Raw genomic sequence first — 19,998 nt, 5'->3', positions numbered from 1 at the left:
CTGACTGCTTCTCTGTCTTTCTCTCTGCCTGTCTGTCCATCTTTCTTTCTTTCCTCATTTTGTCTTTCTTGATCTATCTATCTATCTATCTATCTATCTATCTGTCATTAATTAATTCATTCATCCATTCTTTTCTTTCTGCCTGTCATTGTCTCTCTCTTTTTTTTTTATCTCCCACTTGCTGTTCTTGAATTTGATGACATCCTCACAACCACTACATCTTGGAGAAACAAACACAAACACACACACACACACACACACACCCCTGACCTCCGTCTGTTGATTCAGAGGCTGGCAGGAAGTCCTCGTGCACGGCCAGCTGTTTGACAGGAAGTGGCAGGGTGCTCTGGTGCTCCACCTTTCCCAGATGTCGGTGCGAGTGTCTCGTGCCTCTGTGTGTTTTCTCTTCCCCTCTCCCTCTCCCTCTCTCTCCCTCTCTGTCTCTCCCCCTCCACCTTTCACTTTGCCCCTCCATCCCTCAGCTCAGGAAGCGAGTGCTCCATCCCGTCATTGTGTCTCTGTCTATCTGCAGTTCATTTACACCACACTGTCAGCACATCAAACACTCGGGGTCGCTTATAAACACAGCAAACACACGCTAATCTCACGGCTCACCTGCATTACTTCCTGTGTTCCACGTGTGATGGACTAATAATGCTGTGTGTGTGTGTCTGTGTGTCTGTGTGTGTGTGTCTGTGTGTGTGTCTGTGTGTGTGTCTGTGTGTGTGTCTGTGTGTGTGTCTGTGTGTGTGTCTGTGTGTGTGTCTGTGTGTGTGCTGTACAGCTTGTCACGGAGTCAGCCCAAAGAGATACACACATTATACAGAACACACACAAACACACACATACATCACTGGGTAATATGTAACACTCTCTACACACTACTACATACTGCATACTACATATTACATACTATACACTGCATACTACACAATATATACTACATATTACACACTATACACTGCATACTACACAATATATACTACATATTACACACTATACACTGCATACTACACAATATATACTACATATTACACACTATACACTGCATACTACACAATATATACTACATATTACACACTATACACTGCAGACTACACAATATATACTACATATTACACACTATACACTGCATACTACACAATATATACTACATATTACACACTATACACTGCATACTACACAATATATACTACATATTACACACTATACACTGCATACTACACAATATATACTACATATTACACACTATACACTGCAGACTACACAATATATACTACATATTACACACTATACACTGCATACTACACAATATATACTACATATTACACACTATACACTGCATACTACACAATATATACTACATATTACACACTATACACTGCAGACTACACAATATATACTACATATTACACACTATACACTGCATACTACACAATATATACTACATATTACACACTATACACTGCATACTACACAATATATACTACATATTACACACTATACACTGCATACTACACAATATATACTACATATTACACACTATACACTGCATACTACACAATATATACTACATATTACACACTATACACTGCATACTACACAATATATACTACATATTACACACTATACACTGCATACTACACAATATATACTACATATTACACACTATACACTGCATACTACACAATATATACTACATATTACACACTATACACTGCAGACTACACAATATATACTACATATTACACACTATACACTGCATACTACACAATATATACTACATATTACACACTATACACTGCATACTACACAATATATACTACATATTACACACTATACACTGCAGACTACACAATATATACTACATATTACACACTATACACTGCATACTACACAATATATACTACATATTACACACTATACACTGCAGACTACACAATATATACTACATATTACACACTACGCTGCATACTACACAATATATACTACATATTACACACTACGCTGCATACTACACAATATATACTACATATTACACACTATACACTGCATACTACACAATATATACTACATATTACACACTATACACTGCATACTACACAATATATACTACATATTACACACTACGCTGCATACTACACAATATATACTACATATTACACACTACGCTGCATACTACACAATATATACTACATATTACACACTATACACTGCATACTACACAATATATACTACATATTACACACTATACACTGCATACTACACAATATATACTACATATTACACACTACGCTGCATACTACACAATATATACTACATATTACACACTATACACTGCATACTACACAATATATACTACATATTACACACTATACACTGCATACTACACAATATATACTACATATTACACACTACGCTGCATACTACACAATATATACTACATATTACACACTACGCTGCATACTACACAATATATACTACATATTACACACTACGCTGCATACTACACAATATATACTACATATTACACACTATACACTGCATACTACACAATATATACTACATATTACACACTACGCTGCATACTACACAATATATACTACATATTACACACTACGCTGCATACTACACAATATATACTACATATTACACACTACGCTGCATACTACACAATATATACTACATATTACACACTATACACTGCATACTACACAATATATACTACATATTACACACTACGCTGCATACTACACAATATATACTACATATTACACACTATACACTGCATACTACACAATATATACTACATATTACACACTATACACTGCATACTACACAATATATACTACATATTACACACTATACACTGCATACTACACAATATATACTACATATTACACACTATACACTGCATACTACACAATATATACTACATATTACACACTATACACTGCATACTACTACACACTTCACACTACTACATATTACACACTACGCTGCATACTACTACACACTACACATTACATATTACTACATACTACACATAACATACTACACACTACTAGATAATACATAATACTACTACATACTTGTACATAATATGTACTTGATTACATAATACTACCTGCTACTACATGTTACACACTACATACGACACACTACGTACATGTGTAATGGTGAAGAAGTGTTTAGTGTATTTTTTATTAAAAATTAGTTGTTTTTTATAAGAATTTTGCCAAGTTCATTGTGATTGCTGCTTTATTGAAAACCTTGGCTGTCTGCCCATCTGTCAGTTCTCCCTCCGTCTTTCTGTCATGATTCTGTGATCTAAAGTTCATGATGACTGGACAAAATTTATAAGAAAAGAAGCCAAAATCCCTCTAAAATGGCCGCCTTCCTGTTTGGCAAATCAGAAAAATCGTTACATCAGGAGGCCTCGGTCCAACAGTGCAAATCTAGTTGAGCAATAAAAGGCCATGATACAGTAGTGCAGATGTTTTAAGGTGCAAATATTTGAGCTATTCGGTGCAAGAGACGGCTGGAGACTGTGATATGAGCTGTTATGAGTTCCTTTCCCTGTTCAGTCATGTCTTCTCGTTATGTAAAATATATTCTTCTGTACACCCTGTGATGCGCTATCTATATCCCCACGCTTTAAAAGCTATCCCAAGTTCTTCTGGAGGATTTGTAGCCGAAACGTCTGCGAGCGCGAGTGTGTGGCGCGAGTGTGTGGCGCGAGTGTGTGTAGTACTGTTCACAATGACAGCAGCGCTCGCACAAGTCCTGCTAAATTGCAGTGCGTGGTTTATTTCTGTTCCAGGCTGCTGTGTGATTGACTGAAGAGCTCTGCTCTATTGAAGGTCTGTTAGAAAGGAACAGCTGCCACTTCAAAGTCACACACACCCCACACACACACACACACACACACACAGGAACTACAGAGTCCTTTATCAATCTTCAGTCTCGCAAAAAAAACCCACATATGCTTGCTTGCTGAAAAAGCGTGAAACTTCACGTTCAAGCGAAGCGATCCCATGATTTTCCGCCTCGCTCCGATTCGGGACAAATCGTAGCTGAAACCTAACGGTGTGCACGAGGAAAAAAAACTGCAGACTAGTTGGAGTTTTTTAGCGAAGTGAAACGCTATAAAAAGATTTAATGACTGTGTAGACATGTCGCCTTTCTGTCACACCATCTGCTCTTCATCGTGTGCATGTGTGTGTGTGTGTTTTTCATGCTTGTGGGTGTGTATGCGATGCCTCACAAACAATTACACCCTCAAAAAACCACCTACAAGATCTCTAGTCTAAACATCGAAACCCACGACAAATATCTTTTAAGCCGTTTTAATTTTCAGTCAATGATTCTGTCAATGATTGGTCAGATCAGATAATTCCATGTCAAGATTTTTTCCAAACAGGAAGAATCTCTCTCTCTCTCTCTCTCTCTCTCTTTTTACTTCCTGCCGCTTTTGGGCGTGTTAATCATTACTCTCTCTGCTAAAAGAGCATCCTTTGTCTATCGAAAGGCCTTGTAGCCTCGTGGAAATTAGCAGCCGTTTGGGAAGGAAGCCTCACAGACGAGCTACGCCCATCCTGGAAACAATTTTTCTTTGTCGCTTCGGATTCAGATCGGAGACTTTGGCTTGATTAGAACGGGGTTTGTGGGTCACACGGACTCGCTGACAGACTTACAGCTCTGTTTGTGAACCTCGCGCTCTCTGGAGAGACGTAAGATGATAGTAGCTGGATTTCCTGAAATTAAAAAAAACACCAACACACAGCAAGAGACTGACAAGGTGCTGATGAGCTCAGTGTTTCCATCAGCTCTAAAGATTTTTGAAAATAACATTTCAAAATCTGGATATTAGTTCTCGTTTCTATAGTAACAGCTCATTTGTTTGTATGATTCGTAATCGTTGATATAGTGATGTTTTCTGTAAGTAGATGTTTATTTAACACCCATGGAAGGAGTCTCCAGTGTCAGGGCTTTGTAACCATCACGGGAATATCTTTTTGCTTCTCGGTAACATGACGAACTCCATTATTTATTTATTTTTTTTGCCTTGTTTACTTTAAGAGGAAAAAGAGAAACGGTAACGGAACGACTGTTTGTAGCTGCTATAGCGTAAGTGAGAACATGTTTCATGGACGTTACGCAACTATAAATGGAGAAGAAGTAAGACGTCTCTCGTTAATTAATGAAAATTGTAATCGTGGGCTAATTGATGTGGTATTAGAAGAATAATACACTCTGGGATGCACTGTGAAAGGAAAATAATCAATAATCTTTATTGATTATTGACTATAAAAGCATGCCCCCAGTGTGTTATTACTTATATAAATAAAGTCCTCATGATGCAGCTGTGATTTGACGGTGTCACTGCTTGACTGATTTACGCAACAGCCAATAGCGTTCGAGATACGCCTCCCCACGCCCCTGCCTAATCTAAACGAACCTGACAGTAATTTAGCTAGCTAGCTAAACATGGAGAAAAGGGGAAGATACTAACTAGAGCCCTTTACTGACTCTTACTGATGGCGAAGAGACGCCTCGACAGTGTGTAACGACGGAATGGCGTTCTCGATCTGGCTTAGGAAGCGACATTCCGACGCTGAAAACCCTCAAGATGGTGAAATATATACTGTTAGATAACACACATTAAAAGAGTCCGAAATCCTGCGGTAAACTCTGTAGTTAGCACTATTTTCGTTGTATTTGCACCGCTGTGCAGTTTTTATATTTATATTTTAAAGCCGCACCGACAGCAGCGAGGCCGCGGCGGCTCCGGACTCTCTGAGTGCAGTCACGTTTTTGAATTCGGAGGTGCAGAGGTCAGCTCGCACATGGTCCGCAGGAAGGAGGCTTCAGGGTGTGTGGCTATTTGCTGGTTTCTGTGTCCTTGAGCTTTCATCCTAATAATACACACACACACACACACACACACACACTCACACTCTCTCACTCACACACCAGGATAAGTCCTGTGCACCCGGGGACCATTTCAGAGGAGCCATGTCACTGATTTGCTCTTCCTATTTTGTTTTTATGGCGTGTCGCATGTAACATAAGAACCATTTGTTGCTTCGGTATAGCTGCCTAAAGCTAGCACGAGTGCTTGATTTGGTATAATGCTGACAAGTGTCTTCGTTTTATCCTTATTAGTAAGATATTTGTTTCAGAGTTTTGCGTAGACAAAAGCAAACGTTCACCTTTCCTCCGAACGCTGGTAAAATCAAGTCTTACATATAGCGTAATAGTTTAGGGATTATTTAGCGTAGAGACGTACTTTCAATTGCAGCACGATTGCAAATCTATTCGTAGCCTTGCACTTTAGCAGTAAGAATATTTTTCTTTTTTTAGCTACTTTTTTTTTTAGATTTGTATTTTTCAGATTTTGTGTTTAGGGTTTAAAATCTTAAAAAAAAACAAACAAACAAAAAAAAAATCACCAAACATCTACATTTACTAAATTTCCAAGCTCCATCGTATATAAAATATGTAAAATATTTGCATGGTTATCTTTGATTAAGATCAGGGATTGCTTGGAAGGTCTAAACGATGAGGAGACTTTGTTAAAAACACGCAAGAGCAAAAGAGAATCTAACGTAAGAATGTCCTGACTCCATTTTTCCATTTTGCTGATGCTCCTTGACATCCTACACAAAATCACTGTTTTTAACAATCACTCACATTGTGTATAGAGTGTGTGTGTGTGTGTGTGGAGTGTGAGGAGTGTGTCGGCCTTCGGGAGGTCAGTTTGTGTGATCTCCACTGGAAGCATTGATCCGACCACCAGAGTTGTCTCTCTCTTTTTATTTTTTTCAGAAGAACAAACATCGGTCCAGTCTGACCAAAGCCTGATGCCATTCATCAGCAGTTCCTTTCGTGTATATATGTATGTGTGTGTGTGTGTGTGTGTGTGTGTGTGTGTGTGTGTGTGTGTGAGTGTGTGATGTAGTTTCTCTATGAGTTGCCTCAGGGCATCGTCTTTGCTTTTAATTCTGTTCATTCAGGGTCTCAGTTGGACAATTTGTCTCCTTTCAGATGTTTTTACTCTTAGGATTTATCCAGAATCGCTATTTAACTATGCAAATTACATGATGGCAAGACACTACAATTTTAGCAATTTATCAGATTTTTGGATAAAATGCATCTATAAAATGTGTCTTCTTCTTAAACTGCATTAATAAAAATATCAAAACTCAACAGAAAAACATTTATTTCACTGTTTTTGTCTATTCTTGCTTAAGCTCCACCCATTTGGTACATGCTTTATTGTGGCATTCGACTTAAACTAAACTTTACTCCAATCTCCTACTACGAAAAACGCACAATCAACTCGGAAAGCCAGGAAGGTCTCCTCAACACCGAGTTCAGCAACTGACATCAATGCCGTCCAGAGTTTTTCCAACTTTGTAGCTCAACCGTGGACTCGCACTCCGTCTTCCTCCTTCTGAGTTAACACATTTCTTAACTTTATGTGAAAAACCCTTCCTTAGTTCTATACCTTTAAGGGTTCGTCCAGTGGGTCAAACAGAACCTTTATATTCAGATTTGCTATTATTTCCATTTTTATGGTCTATTTTGCTACATTCATATATCAGAGGAAGAACAAGTTTTAACAAAACAGGATTTTGTGAATCTAAGGCCAGTTTCCTTAGCTATGAATCTGCCCTCCATCATCCAGAACTTCCCATTAGGTAATTAACTTGATTTTTTTTATTATTATTTGTCTCTCCATTTTGTTTCAACAGAGACCAAAAATTTCTCATTTACGGGTCAATGGCTCACATCTTGCAACCCGATGGCAAGAACGCAAAGAATAAGAATAAAGATAAAAGAGGGAATGAATTAAACACTCAAACACTTTCCACACCCCCACCTTCTTTCTAGACGAGACTCTTAAAAGGTTATTTTACCTTTTGAAATGGCACGCTCTCATGATCTTACTCTTCCCTTCATGTTCAAACAGAGCATCCCCCCTACCCTGCTTACCCTTTTCACTCTCTCCTCTCATCTCTCTGCATACATTTATCCATCTTTTTCCTAGCCTCTGTGTCCTTTCACACATCTTACCTATGGCTCTCATTTAATGAGTTATTAAGGTGAAACGTTGTACGGCTCCAGAAAAGCAAATTCGGCTAATTATTTTCAAATCTTCTTCCTCATCCTTGTGAATCATTTTAATAACAAGAACGATTGTTTGTTTCTGTGTGACAGAAAGGAGAGCCGTCTGGTCCAGTCCTGTCTGAGGATGGCCGAGAGCAACTGATGTATGAGATTCCTGTAAACGACTCGGGGTCAGCTGGACTCGGCCTCAGTCTGAAGGGCAACAAGTCCAGAGAGACGGGCGAGGACCTGGGCATCTTCATCAAGTCCATCATCCATGGAGGGGCCGCTTTCAAGGCAAGTCATATTTCTCCCCTATCGCATGCTCACATCAAGACCTCCATATCTGTGCTTTTGTGCTATTAGTCATTTTTTAGCCAGAAACCAAAAGGGATGCAAACCTTTGCACTCAACTCTGTACAGCATGTATCCTCTCACTGGCCACACCTGCACGTCCATGCAGTTATCTAGGCAGCCAATCATGTGGCAGCAACGCAATGCAAAAAATCATGCAGGTGAAGATATCTGAAGACCAGGCAATGCTTTTCCAGTTTTGGTGCACACTGTAGCCTCAGATTCCTGTTCTTGGCTGAGAGCAGAGGAACCTGATGTGGTCTTCTGCTGTTGTAGCCCATCCACCTCAAGGTTCAACATTTTCTGCATTCTGAGATGCTTTTCTGCTCACCACGGTTGTAAAGAGTGGTTAGTTAAACATTTTTGTCAGCTCGAGCCAGTCTGACCTCTCTCATCAACAAGGTGTTTCCACTGGATGTCTTCTGTTTTTCGCACCATTTTGTCTAAACACTAGAGACTGGTGCACAGAGAAATCCCAGGAGATCAGCAGTTTCTGAAATGTCTGGTGAGTGTGTGTATATAGAGAGGTAGCATCAAGTGAAAAACTCAATAGACAAGAATAACAGAAACCACTTTCCCACAATAAATAAATTAAAAGTCGTGAAAATTAATGGGAATACTGCAAATTTAGCAAAAGTAACATTTGTATTTTACACATGATAAACCGTGTATATGAGGGTGCATGCCACGGTATAGAGATCTACTATAGCCACTTACGCTGATTACCATGGAAAAAAAACACACACACTCACGCCCAGCATCAGCCTCATTAATCCTAATTAAAGTTTCAAAAGCTGCACTGATTAGCTGGAAGTGCCAAGGGACGTTTAGCAAAACGGCACCTTCTCTAGAGACGGCTCCTGGGAGAAAGGCTCTCGTCGACATGCTGGGTCTTTCTCAGCGTGTGTTCGCTTCTCCATTTTGTCTCCATTAAAGGCTTCTTCAAACAGGTCAGCACCAGTGGTCACTGGTTAATGACCCAGCCTAAAGGTCACTCACGACCAGAAAACGCTCAGACAATGAAAGGTCTTTAGCAGCTCTGGTGGCTCTTAGCTGCTAATCTCTTTTGTGCTCAGCTCCTCCTCCTTGTCTGAATTCTATTTCAAGAAGTGCAGCTGTGGGTCCTAATCCAATTCACTCCATTCCTGTCCTTTCACACAGGAGTGTGCGGTTTGTTGAATCGGAGGTGAAAGTATGAATGCATTAATCTTTTAAGCGTGTGTGCTAATCTGAATATCAATGTACCTGCAATGATATTCAGCAGATGTAACCTTTAGCTGTTCAGTTTCATTTGCCATATTGAATAGATTGGAATGATTTTCACTCATTTCTGGTGTTTGGTATTGACTTTTATTGATCATAAATTACAAAAAATTTAAAAATATCATGGTATATCAAATGTTTGTTGATTAGAGAAATATATATTTCCATTAATCCCACCTCTTCATCCAATCAGGACGGGCGCCTGCAGGTGAATGACCAGCTCGTGGCCGTCAATGGCGAGTCCCTTCTTGGCCGATCCAACAATGACGCCATGGAGACTCTGAGACGTTCTATGTCCATGGAAGGGAACCTGCGAGGAACCATCCAATTAGTTATCCTCCGAGCTATGGACCAATCCCCTGCCCAGGTACGCCCAGTCCCATTTGCCGATCCCCATCCCCAGGTCCCATTGCATCCAGGTTACCCTGTTCAACATCGCAGGATCTCAGAGTCTGAGCCCCAGCGACTTGTCCATCGCTACCACCACTATGGCCACTACAGGCCCTCAGGTGGCCTCTGAATACCCTGCGGTTTGATAGAGAATTTGAAACCAAACTTAGTTTTGTGTAAAAACCCACAATTCACTTCCCTGTAACTCAGGTCCCCATAATGGACCCTACATGCCTGTCCCCACAAAACAGGTTCAAACAAGTTTAGGAGGTCTCTCTAAATCAAGTGCCCACACTTTTCCCTCACAGCAAGGTTCCTACAATGCAAGACATTGTATTGTGGATATTGGGTCCTCTCACTGCACATGTCCGTATATCAGGTCCCTATACTGTATTTCTTCACAGAGCAAGGTCCTCACAGTGCAGGTACAAACATGTTCAGGAGGTGTCTGCATATCAGGTCCCCACAATGTAGGGTCAAACAATTTTAGATCTCTGTAAATCAGGTCCTCACACTGCAGGTTGAAATAAGTTCAAGATGTCACTGTATATCAGGTCCTAACAATTCAGGTCAAAATGAACTCAGGAGGTCTCTGTATATCTGGTCCCCAGACTGTATTTCCTCAGAGTGCAGGTACAAAAACTTTCAGGGGGTCTCTGTATATCTGGTCCCCACAACATAGACAAGTTCAGGAGGTCTAGGGTACCAGGTCCCCACAATGCAGGTCCAAACAATTTCAGGAGAATTCTGTATATCTGGTCCCCACACTGTGTTTCCACACAGAGCATGGTCCCCATAATGCAGGTCCAAACACTTTTAGACGGTCCCTGTATATCAGGTCCCCACAATGCAGGTTGAAACTCAACAGGTCCTGACAGTAATGTGAGATCTTGTTCTTTTTTAACCAAACTGAAGCAAGGGAAGACAGAGTACTGTTTTTTGTGAAAAATTGAGATGATACTTTTTCACCTGTGAATGTTGTACACTTTTTCTTACCCCTTTTTTGTACTGCTTGAAGAGGCTAACTATGGTCTGCACGTAATACGTTTTCGGTGTTTCCTGTTTTCCCCTACTTTACTTCCACTTTCTGTACTAGTAATTTGTATTAAATTATGCTTTCAATGTCACATATTTTGTAAAACCTTTTTGTGCTTTTTTCCCCCCCTGATTTCTTGAACACTTTGCTGTACTGCCTTCCTCCTTGTACCATTTCTGCTTGTTCAATAAAAATTCTGAAATCTCTGCATGCTCATTCCTTGCTTTTTCCTTCTTTCCTTTTTCCTGATTCTGTACAGGTGGCTTTATTTTTGGGCTTTTTTTTTTTTTTTTTTTTTTTTTTTTTTTTAAGCAATATTCTTCATTATGTTTTCCTGATGAATAACTAAAATGGACACATTTAAATAACAGACAATGACTTCCATTTCCATTTTGATTATGTTTTAATCATTTCAGTTCCAGTAGTGTATCCTAGTGACAGGTGGTCCAATTCATTTTGAGCTTGTTTGCTTTTACGTCTCAAAGGCAGCAAAGTCCCACTTGACAGGCAAATCTGCATCTGTTCATCAGTTCCAGTTCAGTTCGTCTTACGCCGTTGGGCGAAAAGTTTCCAGTTGCCAAGTCGGATGTGTCTAAACTCCCCATACATAATCTGGATTTTCGACATTAGTCTCAAACCAGATGTCTGTATTTCAAACAGTATGTGATGTTTGTTGAGCCAGTAAGTTTAGACATGTGTCAGGACGCACACAAGGACCAGGATTCAGTATAAAGACCATTCTTTTATTTTGTGGAGTGATATTCAGCTCCATTGGTTGTTTTTTTTTTTAGTTTGAAGATGTTTTCTGTCAACACTCTTCAGGAGATATTACCCACAGGTCTGTACTTTTAATGTTTTCTCCTTTGGGGAAGTCTGCATGTCTTTATTCCCAAACAAAGCTAAATTGGTTTGGCTTCCATAAGCTTGCACTTTATGGAAAGACTAGTCAATTCTGACAGTAAGTGCAGTTCCCTCATTTTTTAAATATGGTTTTTGGTAAGCCTGTGAAGAAAAAGCTATTAAGCGTGTCAGCACACGACCTAAAACCTAGATCAAATGAAAAAAGTCCACAGATGAGGCAACACAAGGACTCAGTCACTTCTGCCTGATATAACTGAGTTTGCAGCAGTAAATTATAAAGACCAACTACTTAAATTATAATTGTAATACAGTTATATTGTAATAATACTACCATATCATTTTTTTTATTCATTTTTAACAACAATTCCTGTGCCATAACCTAAACACTCAAGTTTTTGACTTCAGTGTCAAGTCCATCAACTGAAATGTAGTTCTTCATTTGTGTCCAATGAAAACAAATAGTTATTGACTCCACCTTGAGTTCAGGAATCTGACATGGTCTAGAAAGAGACGAGCACCATGGGATGGCATTAGCCTATCACCCGCCCCATCTACCCTGAGATGGATGGTGATTGGTGCTGCCTTGAACGGCTCCTCGATAAAAGGTGATGTGTTGGCTGTGATGTATTCACTATTAATCGTATGCAGGCAGGCTGATCAATATGCCATTAATCATGGTGAGAAAGTAGAGCGATAAGGGAATGAGTGGGAGTCGAGGCATGCTAGACGGGTTTTGTGAAGTGAACCCGATGACACACCCTCAGTCTCATTAAAATTTCATTCACAGCTTTTGTTTTCAGATTTGTTTAATGAAAAAGAAGGGACCAAATTCAAATTAAACTCTACCACATTATGAAATGTTGCCAATGAACAGGATAAATAAGCAATTTCTGGTCTCCGCACTACTTCCTTTACTGTCTTGTTTCGTTTCGACCCCTCCTCCCATTTATTGAAGTGGCTACATCACAAACTTGGTCTCAAACCTAACCCTGTTTTCTCAATGGTTCTCAAATAGTTAATCAGATTACACCACGGGTTCTTTGGATAAAAGGCCGTCTCGGAGATTTAATGAAAGCACGCCTGGGGCTGGCCTGAGGGAATTTAACCTCGTGTCACTCCTACTCCTGCCCCAAGGTCCACGAAGGCAGAACAGGCCCGAGTCTGGGGTCTCATTTGGGGTCTTCTTTTGTTGGTCCTTTGTTGGTTCTTTGTCCTCTGCCACAATAGTCTGATTAAGACACAAAGCTTTTGAAGGCATCAGGGGGTGTGTCTGTGTGCTGGTAGCACTCTTCAGGAACAATCATTAATACTAGGAGGAGAATGGTTGATGGAGGGATGGGGTGACGTGTGTATAATACTTGCGCAGGATAATGTGCCAAATAGCCAACCAGATACCCTGATTCTGATTGCCGTCTGCCTCCCGTCAACTCTTCCCTTCGACGCTTCCCTGTGTGGGAGCAGCGGCGCGTGAGAGAAAGAACGAACAACACGATTCCCTCCCCTCCGTCAGCACAATGATCAGAGCAAATGCCTAAGACAGGACAGGAAAGAGCAACCACCACATCCATAGATCTCCATAGAAACGGTTCTGTTTCTTTTTCTTTTTTTTCCCTCTCTGTCATGCACTAGAGGAGGAGATGTGAAAAGCGTGACACGTTTAAAGAGCCATCATCAGCGCTAATGATATCTCTCCACCTGAGAATCATCCCTCCTTGCTGTCTTGCTCGTCCTTTGTCTCTGTGTCTTGCACCTGTACGTTCAAGACGACTTTGATGTGGTGATGTCTTTTCGGCTGACTCTGTATGCAAGACGGCTAATAAAGAGTGTGTGTGTGTGTGTGTGTGTGTGGTATGTGTGTTGTAGTAGTAGTAGTAGTAGTAGTAGTAGTAGTAGTATGATGGAGCTGGTGCTGTATAAAGGCACTGGAACTCTCTCCTGCTGTGTGTCCTGCTCCTGACAGCTGCACATCCTCATAAAGAGACATCAGTGCACCACCAGAATGCAGCTAGCCCTGTCTGACAAGCCGGTTTCCACTGGTGTGTAACTGGGACTGGATCAAATCCTTACTTTAACGGTTTGCCATCTGGATTTTTGTCTTTTTCAACAAATCTTGATGGTGTTTTTTGTGAATAATTCCAAAAGAGGAATACATTTTTTTCAGGTTGAGTACATGCTGCTAGCAATGAACTCCTCAGGCTAAGTTTGATGTTTAACAGAGTGTGAGGGCGGCCTGTCTGAGCATTCAGAGAAGTATCGTCGTGCATGGTCATGAAAAATGAGCGCAAAGTGCCCTGACTTGCACCTTAACACTTTAGAGGAAAAGCATGCATGTCACAGTGCTCAGTGCTCGCCGAAATGAACTGCTCGGACACCTAACAGTTTCTCCGCACGCTTTTTTATTGCCTCATAAAATCCTTCATACGCACATTGTGTAGGAAGGTGCTGTAGTTCCTCTCTTTTCACAGAGCACTGTTAGCACTCTGCTTTGCTTTGATTGCTGTAATTAATCACGAAATATGTCCAGATTGTTGTCATTTTGTGTCGTCTGTTTAGCGTGATCACGTACACTAGGCTTCAGGACTCAGATGGTGTTTATGATCGTGATTTAATAAATGGAGGCTATGACTATAGATCATGCTACCTGTTCATTTGTTCATTTGAATGGATTCTGCCTCACATAGCTCGCACCGAAACAGCAGACGCCAACATCTTGGCATGAGAACCCAGTGCCGAAATGTTCACGTGAACGAACCAGCTGTCCGAGCCGTATGCTGTCTGTGCTGGATAGTTAGCTGGCACGACTGTGTCCACTGCTCATCCAAAAAAAAAAAAAAAAAAAAAAAAGGGAAAGGATATTGTCACTTGCATTTTTGTGGCACATTAAAATCAGCAATGCCCGAACAAGTGAGTAAAGTTAGTATAAATAAGATATCAGAGTTATGATTGCTATGTTAACCAGCCAGATGAGGCTGGAATCTCACTGGAATAGATTTCAAGGTTTTCTGGCACTGTTTCACTCCATTTTTGGAGCTTTGGTGGCTGGAACTTTAATTTTAGCAGCAGTACTCACTGTCCCTGTGTTTCACACGTGTGAAATCTCAAGCCTTTCCTGTTTGGGAAGTCCAGTGTCTTGCTGACAGAAGCAAGGGACTGCTCTCTCTCTCTCTCTCTCTCTCTCTCTCTCTCTCTATTCAGTAGTTTCTCCACTGCCTCCACATACCATAAACTCAACCTGCAGCTTTTCTCCTTCCAGAAATGTTCTGTTCTTCCTTCACTCCACATTTACAAGTGACCAAGATAAAATGTGGGTGAGGATTATTCTTTAGAGATTAGCTGTTTTAGGATGGATGGAGTAAAAAACATGGAGAGATTGTATATGTGGATGAAAAGAAAAGAGGACGATGTATACATGCTGGAATGGATGCATAGAAAAAAGATGGATGTGTAGATAAATTGAATGGATGGAAGGAGTGAATTGAATGAATTTTGGAAGATGATGGATGGAAGGAAATGATGATGGATAGGAGGATAGAAAAGATGAAAGGATGGAAGTGTACTGAGTAGGTAGATAGATGAAGTGAACAAATGGAAGGGGAAAAAGTGGATGAATGGGAAAAAATGGATGAATGGTGGATTTTGGAAGGATGGAAAGAAGGAAAAGATGGATGGCTGGATGGATGAATGGAAGAAAAACAAAATGGAGCAATAAATAAGTGGGTGGATGGATGGATAAATGGATGAAGGAAAGAGGATGGGTGGATGGATGAATTTTGGAACAATGTCATGGATGGAGGGATGGATATAAAGAAAAGATCATGGATGAAAGGATGACCAAGATGGATGGATGGAAAATGGATAGCAGGTAGCCAGATAAACTGAACGAATTGAAGGAAAAGTGGATGGATGATAATTGGATAGACAAATGTGTCAATTTTCAAAGGAGATAATCATGGATGGATAGGTGGATGGATGGATGGACAGAAGGAAATGATGACAGATGAAAGAATGAAGATGGATAGAATGAATAGATGGATGCATGAATGGAGAATCTGGATCAATTTGTGAATTTTGGAAGACGGTTGGATGAAGAGATGGAAGAATGTATAGCTGAATGGACGAATGGAAGATGTGGATGAATGAAGGCAATGGGAGTTGAAGTGGATGGATGCAAAGAAGAAGTGATGATTGGGTGAGTGGAATGAAAGTGCAAGAAGATGGATGGATGAATAGCTAGATGGAGGAATCAAAGAGATAGATGAAGTGATGAAGTTTGGAAGTGGGTGGAAGGATAGATGTCCATGCACCTTTCCAACCTGGATGAATGGATAAAGAGATGGACAGATGGATGAATAGATGAATCTTGGAAGTAGAAGATCATGGACAGATGAATGAATGGAATGAGAGTAAAAGAGGATAGATGAAAATATAGATGAATTTTGGAAGTGGATGGATGGATGGATGGATGGATCTCATGATACACATTCAGTCCGTGTACATTTTCTTACTACTGTCACATAGCTCCAGAATTATTGGCGCCCTTGATAAAAATGGCTATTTAGCTTAATGTCACACTGAAAATATGAAAGTTATGAGAGGAATATGTGAGGAATGTTACAATCTCTTCTTCAGCTGAAGTAATTTTACTTTCTAAAATAAAATATACAATAAAAAAAATCTAACATTTCCAGGAGAGACGACAAGATGAAGGTCAGAGTCGGATGAGAGAGAGTTCCCCAGCTCTGCACACCCAAAATAACCTGAGCAACGGCGTCGCTCAGCCACCCATGGTGATCAACAGCATCTACGACCGTGTTCCAGGTACCTGCACGCTTTCTCACGAGAAACCTACAACCATTTACCATCGAAAAAAATCTTTTAAATATACGGTGAGCTTGTAATAGTTTCACGATGTCATGAGTTATTCCCGACCATGTATTAGCAGTTATATAAATTCTAGCTATAGCAAGAATAATACTATTCCTACTAACTTTCCATTTTGAAAATAAAATAAAAAAACTACTGAAAAATAAGTTGATTTCTGATAAAATAATTTAATATATTTAAAAAAAGTCTTATCCTACCCATTAACGAACATTAAGCTTTTTAACTAATTCAAGTCGAGCGGCCGCTTCGCTTAAGAGGAGGATAAAAAAAAAAAAGCGCCGACAGCAGTATTATCGTTACATTTTACCCTCCACTTTCACGCTGTGAGGTCTGACCTTGAAATCATTAGGCTGATGAAATGGATTCTAAGTGGGCCGTATTTGCATACAGTCTATTGTGCGGATGGATAACAAACTGTTTTAAATTCACTCTCTGTTCTTCTCCTCGCAGCCTCCAGAGAGCTGCTGTGCCAACACAAAGCCTCGCTTTTTTCAAACCATTGTTTCTGGATTAACGTCTCTTGTCCATCAAAAGTAACGCACTTGTTTTTGGATCTATATTATAACATTCACGATTTTCAGTTTGTATTTGGCGTCGTTTTGCTTCGTTTTCATCACGCAGCACTAAGTTGTACTCTTGTGCACCTAACGTTGTTGTTGTTGTTGTTGCAAATCAAACTGGATAAAAATAAAACGTAACAGACCTACATACAGTTCTTTCTGTAGTTGCACAATAGGCTTAGCATGCGCATAGCTAGTTTTTTAATAGCTAGTCAAAAAAAAACAAAAAAAAAACAATTCGGGAAATACTGCTGTTATAGGTTATTGTTTCTATAGTAACAGCTTACGCAAGAAGTTTTCTGTAAGGAGACGTTTATGTAACATTTATGGAAGGAGTCTCCAGTGGGAGGGAACAACATACATATTGTTTTATTTATTAGTTAATGTTGTCTTTCATTAACAGGTCCCGTTGCAGCCTCCAATGGCAGACCCGGGGTGTATGATGACGACTCGGACGAAGACGAGTTCCCTTCTCCTCCTTCCGATATGGAGTCAGACGTCAACCCACAACGGAGATACGCACAAAACAGGTCGGCCATTTTTTATTTATTTTTTTTTTGCCTCATTATTGTGGTGCAGTTCAAGCCTGGTCCATGATTCAAGTACACTTCCTGTGAAGTATCTGATGGAGTAGCTTAATAGCTTAATGTACGATTTACGTAACATGTGCCTGCGTGTGTTTATTGTGTTTATTGTAAAACTGATGTATAATATTTGAACATTAATCCATATTTGCCCAACCTGGGCACGTGCTATTATATGAAAATAATCGACAACGAGGTGGTGTGATGAAGCCTGTGTGATGATTCCTTTTATAACCCTGAAATCAATCATTTTCCAATGACAATGATCTGGAAGCGTTTTATTCCTCTTATACCACAGCCAACGAAACAAACTAACAAACTTTTTATCCCTTTATCGTTCCCTCACCACGCTCTCTCTTGTCTCCTTCTTGAAGTTAATAAGACAAAAAAAAAAACGCAGCTCGTCATGTTACCGAAATACCGCAAAGCGTAAACTCGAGACTGTTACAAAGCGCTGACACTGGAGACTCCTTCCGTAAATGTTACATGAACAATTCCATAACCATTACTTAATGTGTATATATTTATATACGATTCGATTATGTTACACTATATGTTACATGTTAACGTCTCTACTGCTTTCAGCCAATGAGAAGCCTAGTAATAATGAGCCATTTGTCACTACAGAGATGAACGAGAACTCGTCGGGAACACGGGACGTCCGACGCATCATCAGCTTCAAGACACACAGAGATCACCGGCACATCATACAACAAAGGCTTCCAAGAGCATGGACCTGGGTAAGAAAACACACACACACACACACACACACACACACACACACACACACACACGTACGTTACACTTGTGAGGACCTTTCATTGACTTCATTAATGCAGCTAATTAATGCTTTTCTACTCCTAAATCCAACCTTAACATTAACCTCAGTAACATTTCAGCTCTTTTATTTGTTTATTTATTTATTTGTTTGGTTTTATTTTGATAAACTAAAATAAAAGTAGTTTTTCTTGTGGGGACCAGCCAAATGTCCCCACAAGTCCAAACCTGTCAGATATTCCTGTCCTTGTGGGGACGTTTGTTAAATCTGGTTAAATCTAACAGACATACTCGATGAACATACGATAATACCAGCGCTTTAGCTGTAGCAATGTGCGATTTTTGAGTCGTTGCCATGGCAATACACCTGAGACACAAAAAAATGTAGCTACTGGTAGCTGTTGCTTTGCGTCAACTTCATCTAAGTAAACTCTGACCTGCGAATTCGCAAGCAACGATCTAGTGAACCAATAGGAAACAAGAGGGCGGGCCGTTATATTATTTAATGCACACGTAGAATACATTTTTATTCTTCATCCACGTAAAAAAAAAAACAAAAAAAAAAAACGTTAAAATCTCTTAATCTTTCAGCTAATATTTACTTCCGTGACTGTTTTTCATTCCTCCATCCACCCAATCGTTTCTTTTTAAACAGTCTCGCTGAATTTGCTGCAGATAACCCCGTTAGCTTCCCCTCCTCCTTTCATTACTTCCTTCTCCTCCGTCAGTGATTTATTTCCTCCAAAGCGAGGTTTTTTGTCCGTTTCCAATTACACTTCATTATACTCGCGCTATTGGCTTCCTTCAGCCTGAAAAAGCGATTGACTTTCATTACAGAAAGAGACCTCACGCCTTTTCTTTCTTTCTTTCGTTCATTTCCTTCCATCTTCTGCTTTCTTGTCTCTTCATCTTTTCTTTGATATCTTTTATTCCTTCCTTAAATTCGTATGTGTTTTATTCCCTTCCTCTGCGAACAGTCTGGGTTTTCTTTGTGTCCGAAAGCTGTCTGTTGTACGAATTGTGCGGAAAAAAAATGAAACATGTTTTTCCTTTCATGATGAAACTCCATTTCTGAGCTGACCTTTGACCCCACACATGCTCGTGTTCTCAGAAGCTATCTTTTCAATCATGGCTGAAGATTTGGTGCAATTTCCTTTCGGAAGGGTTTTTTTTT

At 39.9% G+C, this 19,998-nt stretch overlaps 1 protein-coding gene across 5 annotated transcripts in view; it reads left to right on the top strand.

The window, feature by feature from the left end:
* pard3ba (par-3 family cell polarity regulator beta a) overlaps positions 1 to 19,998 on the top strand; it is a 123,617-nt gene that overhangs the window by 50,898 nt on the left and 52,721 nt on the right. For all 5 annotated transcript variants that reach the window (XM_053230000.1, XM_034300163.2, XM_053230002.1 and 2 more), the window contains 5 exons: positions 8,227 to 8,412; positions 9,926 to 10,099; positions 16,708 to 16,837; positions 17,867 to 17,993; positions 18,675 to 18,787. In XM_053230000.1, coding sequence (XP_053085975.1) covers positions 8,227 to 8,412; positions 9,926 to 10,099; positions 16,708 to 16,837; positions 17,867 to 17,993; positions 18,675 to 18,787 — 730 coding nt within the window. The remainder of the gene's footprint in view (positions 1 to 8,226; positions 8,413 to 9,925; positions 10,100 to 16,707; positions 16,838 to 17,866; positions 17,994 to 18,674; positions 18,788 to 19,998) is intronic.

The sequence above is a fragment of the Pangasianodon hypophthalmus genome, chromosome 26, assembly GCF_027358585.1.
Source record: "Pangasianodon hypophthalmus isolate fPanHyp1 chromosome 26, fPanHyp1.pri, whole genome shotgun sequence".
Classification (NCBI taxonomy): Eukaryota; Metazoa; Chordata; class Actinopteri; order Siluriformes; family Pangasiidae; genus Pangasianodon; species Pangasianodon hypophthalmus.
Note: the sequence above shows the minus strand (reverse complement) of the source record. Positions and strands in the feature narration are given on the sequence as shown.